Consider the following 6,876-nt stretch of genomic DNA (forward strand, 5'->3'; position numbering starts at 1 on the left):
AAATATTGAGAAAATCTCCTTTAAAGTTGTCCAAATGAAGTTCTTAGTGATGCATATTACTAATCAGAAATTAAGTTTTGATATATTTTTGGTAGGAAATTTACAAAATATCTTCATGGAACATGATCTGTACTTAATATCCTAATGATTTTTGGCATAAAAGAAAAATCTATAATTTTGACCCATACAATGTTTTTTTGGCTATTGCTAAAAATATATCCCAGCGACTTAAGGCTGGTTTTGTGGTCCAGGGTCACAAATTATTGATGTAAAATACCTGTCTATCATTCCCAATCTCTCAGTACACTTGAAGGTGTGTCCTTGATATTATGATGGTCTGTTGGTGGTGAAGGACATCAGCACCTGTGGGCACATCTGGACCAGCGTTCTCACGGGCGATCAAACGAGCACTTCCTCTAGTGTCCCTGCATCAAGCAGCTGTGCGTCTCATAAAGGCCATATGTTGTAGACGTCTCTTCACCTCCTCGGATTTCTCTTTCATCCTCTCTCTCTCGCTCTCTTTATTCTGTCTGTAAATCCTCCCGCTCTGTGGACTCCATCTGATAACGAGTCTCCAGTCATTTTCAGGCTTTATTTTATTAGTGGCATTTTATCAAAGACTGAGGTCCTCCGAGATGCTCGTTTGATATTTAATCTTTCCGTCAAGGCCTGGAAAACACTATTACGCGCCGCTGGCTCTATACTGGCGTCTGCGCAGCTCTCGCACAGACAGACTTTATGGATTTTGTCTGTTTGACTATTAAAAAGCTTTAATTGGCTACATTGCATTCATTTATCTCTCGGTGAGATCAGCGATTCCTGCGTGATTTAACTGGTCAGACAAATGGATGAATTCACATAATAGTGTCGTGTTCACAATCATAAATACTGTCTACACTTCCAGTATGCTCATAAAAGCAGTCAAGCCATTTCTTACCTGTTAGTCTCAGGATCAGATGAACTGCACAGGACAATGACAAAAGGTAACTGGAATCTGCAGGTCACATCAGATTAATTACAAGTTGTGTTTACATGTTTAAAAAAACTGCTAAGTCCAAAAAAGAACTTATTGAGGATTTTGAGATTTTTACAGGTTTACCGGTGCATCTCAATAAATTAGAATGTCGTGGAAAAGTTCATTTATTTCAGTAATTCAACTGAAATTGTGAAACTCGTGTATTAAATAAATTCAGTGCACACAGACTGAAGTAGTTTAAGTCTTTGGTTCTTTTAATTGTGATGATTTTGGCTCACATTTAACAAAACCCCACCAATTCACTATCTCAACAAATTAGAATACTTCATAAGACCAATAAAAAAACATTTTTAGTGAATTGTTGGCCTTCTGGAAAGTATGTTCATTTACTGTACATGTACTCAATACTTGGTAGGGGCTCCTTTTGCTTTAATTACTGCCTCAGTTCGGCGTGGCATGGAGGTGATCAGTTTGTGGCACTGCTGGGGTGGTATGGAAGCCCAGGTTTCTTTGACAGTGGCCTTCAGCTCATCTGCATTTTTTTGGTCTCTTGTTTCTCATTTTCCTCTTGACAATACCCCATAGATTCTCTATGGGGTTCAGGTCTGGTGAGTTTGCTGGCCAGTCAAGCACAGCAACACCATGGTCATTTAACCAACTTTTGGTGCTTTTGGCAGTGTGGGCAGGTGCCAAATCCTGCTGGAAAATGAAATCAGCATCTTCAAAAAGCTGGTCAGCAGAAGGAAGCATGAAGTGCTCCCAAATTTCTTGGTAAACGGGTGCAGTGATGTTGGTTTTCAAAAAACACAATGGACCAACACCAGCAGATGACATTGCACCCCAAATCATCACAGACTGTGGAAACTTAACACTGGACTTCAAGCAACTTGGGCTATGAGCTTCTCCACCCTTCCTCCAGACTCTAGGACCTTGGTTTCCAAATGAAATACAAAACTTGCTCTCATCTGAAAAGAGGACTTTGGACCACTGGGCAACAGTCCAGTTCTTCTTCTCCTTAGCCCAGGTAAGACGCCTCTGATGTTGTCTGTGGTTCAGGAGTGGCTTAACAAGAGGAATATGACAACTGTAGCCAAATTCCTTGACATGTCTGTGTGTGGTGGCTCTTGATGCCTTGACCCCAGCCTCAGTTCATTCCTTGTGAAGTTCACTCAAATTCTTGAATCGATTTTGCTTGACAATCCTCATAAGGCTGCGGTTCTCTCGGTTGGTTGTGCATCTTTTTCTTCCACACTTTTTTTCCTTCCACTCAACTTTCTGTTATCATGCTTGGATACAGCACTCTGTGAACAGCTAGCTTCTTTGGCAATGAATGTTTGTGGCTTACCCTTCTTGTGAAGGGTGTCAATGATTGTCTTCTGGACAGCTGTCAGATCAGCAGTCTTCCCCATGATTGTGTAGTCTAGTGAACCAAACTGAGAGACCATTTTTAAGGCTCAGGAAACCTTTGCAGGTGTTTTGAGTTGATTAGCTGATTGGCATGTCACCATATTCTAATTTGTTGAGATAGTGAATTGGTGGGTTTTTGTTAAATGTGAGCCAAAATCATCACAATTAAAAGAACCAAAGACTTAAACTACTTCAGTCTGTGTGCATTGAATTTATTTAATACACGAGTTTCGCAATTTGAGTTGAATTACTGAAATAAATGAACTTTTCCACGACATTCAAATTTATTGAGATGCACCTGTAGTCACATGATCAGAGACTGAAATAATGTAGGATTGGTTTGGATAGGCCAAATTTGATTTACTATAAGTAAATGGATTAGAATAAATTGTCATAGTCTCATTGGGTATGCTAGATTTGTGTTTTGTAAATGATCATATTTTGTAACACAAATGTCTCTGGCTTTTGTTTGCTGATTTTGTATTTGCATGTATTTGCATATGTTTACAGGTAAATTACAGTAATGAGTAGTCATTTACTCACCAGCTCCCAATGAGATTTCTCACTGTCGCTTTTCACATTTCAGCTTCACTCTGACCTGGATAAGGGAGATAGTATGGTGAAGTATACACTCTCAGGTGAAGGAGTTGGCTCTGTTTTCACCATTGAGCCAAGCACGGGAGACATTCATGCCTTAAGGAGCCTGGACCGAGAAGAGAAGCCTTATTACACACTGAGAGCGCAGGCTGTGGACATGCTCACGGGCAGACCCTTAGAGCCCGAGTCAGAGTTTATTATCAAAGTCCAGGACATCAATGACAATGAGCCAAGGTTCCTGGAGGGCCCATACTCTGCCAGTGTCCCAGAGATGTCACCCATCAGTGAGTTCACTTCTCATTATGTCCCAGATGGTTGGGTGTTTGATATGTGAGAAAATCCTGGCCTCAAAGCATGTTGCTTTAAAGTAAGATGAGAGCCATTCATTCTTAATGTGACGATCTGAACTCTTTTTCTTCATTGTCCACATACATATTCAAGGTCAGTGAAAGATATTAGACATTAGTTTGTTGCTCGTAGTAATTAACGGCACTGATTTATCCCTGCTGAAAAAAAAACAAAAAAAACACTTAAACCAGCCTAAGGTGGTTAGTCGGTCTCCCAGCCTGGTTAAGCTGGTCTGTTTTGATGGTTTTAGAAGGCTTTTGGGCACATTTCAGCTGGTTAGGCTGGGGACCAGCTGGCCAGCCAGTCTGATAACTAATCCCAAATGCTTAATCTTACATCAAATGCAGTGGAACACTGCTTTTCCCCTTAGGAAAGCATTCACAACTGTTCTGACTCATATTTCTAAACACCATTTTGAATTGATTAATTTGAAGCCCATTTTTAGATTTGTATCCTAGTGTAATAGGTGCGACAGTATGCAGCCTACTCACATTTCTTTACACATAGTCTACATTTGCAAGAAAATATATGAATTGGTTAGTTCAAAAAGTAAGACAAATAACTGAGCAATATGTAGTCACAATAAGTCAGGTTAGACGTCTTATTGAATTTAATGCAGATAAAAAATAGGGATAAACTTGCAATGGCATGCACTGTATAAAGGTCCTAGATCCTCCATAAAACTGTTGTTTTTGTCTACATTTTTTCAGCCAATCAGTATTTTGTTAAACAACAGAACAGTCCATTAAATGCACTGTATTTATATGCCTCACAGCCTCATTTTCATTCTTGTCAAAAATTAAATATGGTGCAACCTAGACTAAGGTCTATTGTGATGCACTTTTGAGTGTAACGGATTATCCAAAAAGAGAAAAAAAAACAAAAAAAAAACATGTAGGGTGGGAAAAATAGGTTGTTTATTGGATTTTGAGATGTGGGTGTTGCACTCAAAAATGAATGCAAGCTTGCAGTTGACAATGTAGAGGCGGGTTTTAAGCAGACTAAATGACTGGAAAAGTCCGGCATACAACATAATTCATTGGAAGATCAAGTTATGACATTTTGATCAAACATTAAAAAAGAAATATACATGGATGAACAATAAGATCTATAACCTGCTTTTACAAAATAGATGTGCAAAAAGATGTTTCTCTGACCTTCATATATTTACAAATCATAAATATATAAAACATAATGATATTTAATGTGGTGGAGTACATATTTATATTAAAACCTATATAAAACCTATCATTATATACACTATATGGACAAAAGTATTGGAACACCTGACCATTACACCAACAAGGACTTTAATGACATTGCATTCTAAATACATCCCTGAAAAAGCCCAGCCCCTGAAAAAATAGTGCCATTATCCCTTTCCACTAAATGTTACAGTTGGCACAATGAGTCAGACAGGTAACAGTCTCCCGGCATCCTCCAAATCCAGACTTGCCCATCAGACTGCCAAATAGAGAAGCATGATTCTTCACTTTAGAACATGTTTCAACTGTTCTATAGGTGCATGCTACACCACTCCATTCGACGCTTGGCAATGAACTTGGTGATGTGAGACAGCATGGGGTCGCCGTGATTTTGCCAAGTAAGACATGTTCCATTATTCATCTTTTGTTGATCCTGGATCAACATTACTGTCCAAAAATATAGACTAAACCCAATCCCTACCCCTAAACCTAACCCTACCCATAATTTATTCCTAAAATCAGTGTGAAATGATAGCTGATTAACAAGGGTGTAGAAGCACCTAACCCTGATTGTAAGCCTAAAACAGATATTTCCTGAAACGTTATCCCTCAATTCTGATTGGTTAATTGGAATGCTGTTCCAGGATCAACAAGGATGTTGATCCAGGAACATGTTGTACTTGGTGAAATCACGGTCACCGACAGCATGGAAACCCATTCCATGAAGCTCCTGCTGTACAATTTGTGATGGTATCTATGCCAGTGGAAGTTAGGAATTCTTCAGCTATGGAGTCGGCAGAGGGTTGGTGACTTTTACACACTATGTGCCTCAGCGCTCGGTCACCCCGCTCTGTGACTTTATCTCCTGCTTCATGGCTGAGTTGCAGCTGTTCCTAAATGCTTTCACTTTCCAGTAATACCACATACAATTGACTGTGGAATATCTATTGATGAAATTTCACAAACTGACTTATTGCAAAGGTGGCATCGTATCACAGTACCACACTTGAATTCACTGAGCTCTTCAGAACGATCCTTTTTTTTCACAAATGTTTGTAAATGCAGACTGTATGGCTAGGTGCTTGAATTTATACACCTGTGGCAATGGGTCTCATTGAAAAAACTGGATTCAATCATTAGGAGGTCCATGTACTGCATATTTGAATGCTTGTTATTTGTATACTGCTTTTAATGCACACTGTTCTGAAGCAGCTTTACAAAGAATAGTGCTTTACAACCTCCAGTGAACAAGCCATAGGCGAAACTTGACAAGCAAAATCTCTCTGAGATGTTTTAGCTGATGAGGAGGAAAACCTTGGAGGAACCAAGACTCAGCAAGGAGCCCTTTCTCCTCTGGCTGAAACATGATTAAACCAATTCAGACAAACATAAACCATACACTGTTACACAATGTATGCTTGTTTACAATTGCAGTACGATCATAAGAACAACTGCTTTTACAATCTTTTTTATTGGGAAGTGTCTGAGGATTATAAATATGGTCTGTATTCAGCATTATTATTTGTATGTGGCAATTCTAGAGTAATTTGATTGTATTTTATGATCTTTTTCATTTTTGTAATCAGGCTCATATGTGACACAAATAACCGCCACTGACGCGGATGACCCTACTTATGGAAACAGCGCGCGGATTGTGTACAGCATCCTTCATGGGCAGCCCTACTTCTCTGTTGACCCCAAGACAGGTGAGAATTCAGGCATTCTGTAGAATTCAGCACACCCCTCTGCCCAAAGCCTTTCTACAGCTTTGCCTTTGGCATTTTATTCAATTCGCGTCATGCCGTCATCTCCTGATCAAAAAGTAGCTCCTCTGAGAGGGGAACTATTAGGATTGATTAGTCCTTAGAAGAATGTCAGGGGTTTGCCTTTTAATGATACAGCTCACAAAAGCAATGCAGCACAGATTAATGATGACCTGTTCAATTCTTCATATTGCTGTAGGTCTTTTATTTTCATCACAAGAGGGTCGAACTGTAAGAATCATCTTACTGTTCACCGCTGTAAAAACCGAACTGTAGATCTAAAGGCAACAGTTTGCATGACTTTCATTGAGTTTGTTAAATTGCTAAATTGTTTTAAGTAAATGTCACTACTCTTGGAAATTTGCATACAAAACTAGGCAACTATTAGATCAAGAAAAAAAATTCTATTTTTTTGTGCAACAATCATCTATAGTAGGGAAGTATGCTACATTTTAAAAGTTAAGGCTCAGTGATTTATTTTAATTTTTTTTCAATAAGTTATTTTTTTTCCAGCAAGGGTGCATTCAATTGATCAGAAATACTTTTACATTGTTACAAAAAAAATAATAATAATAATAAT

General features: G+C 38.8%; 1 protein-coding gene across 1 annotated transcript in view; it reads left to right on the plus strand.

Moving 5' to 3' along the window:
* LOC107737810 (cadherin-12-like) overlaps positions 1-6,239 on the plus strand; it is a gene marked incomplete at its 3' end in the record, with an annotated part of 23,534 nt that extends 17,295 nt beyond the window's left edge. The window contains exons 3-4 of the mRNA XM_016549432.1: positions 2,970-3,264; positions 6,120-6,239. Of these exons, the coding sequence (XP_016404918.1) occupies positions 2,970-3,264; positions 6,120-6,239 (415 nt within the window). The remainder of the gene's footprint in view (positions 1-2,969; positions 3,265-6,119) is intronic.
* Between the last annotated feature and the right edge of the window lie 637 nt (positions 6,240-6,876).

This window comes from Sinocyclocheilus rhinocerous, unplaced genomic scaffold (genome assembly GCF_001515625.1).
Source record: "Sinocyclocheilus rhinocerous isolate Xijiao unplaced genomic scaffold, SAMN03320098_v1.1 scaffold4541, whole genome shotgun sequence".
Classification (NCBI taxonomy): Eukaryota; Metazoa; Chordata; class Actinopteri; order Cypriniformes; family Cyprinidae; genus Sinocyclocheilus; species Sinocyclocheilus rhinocerous.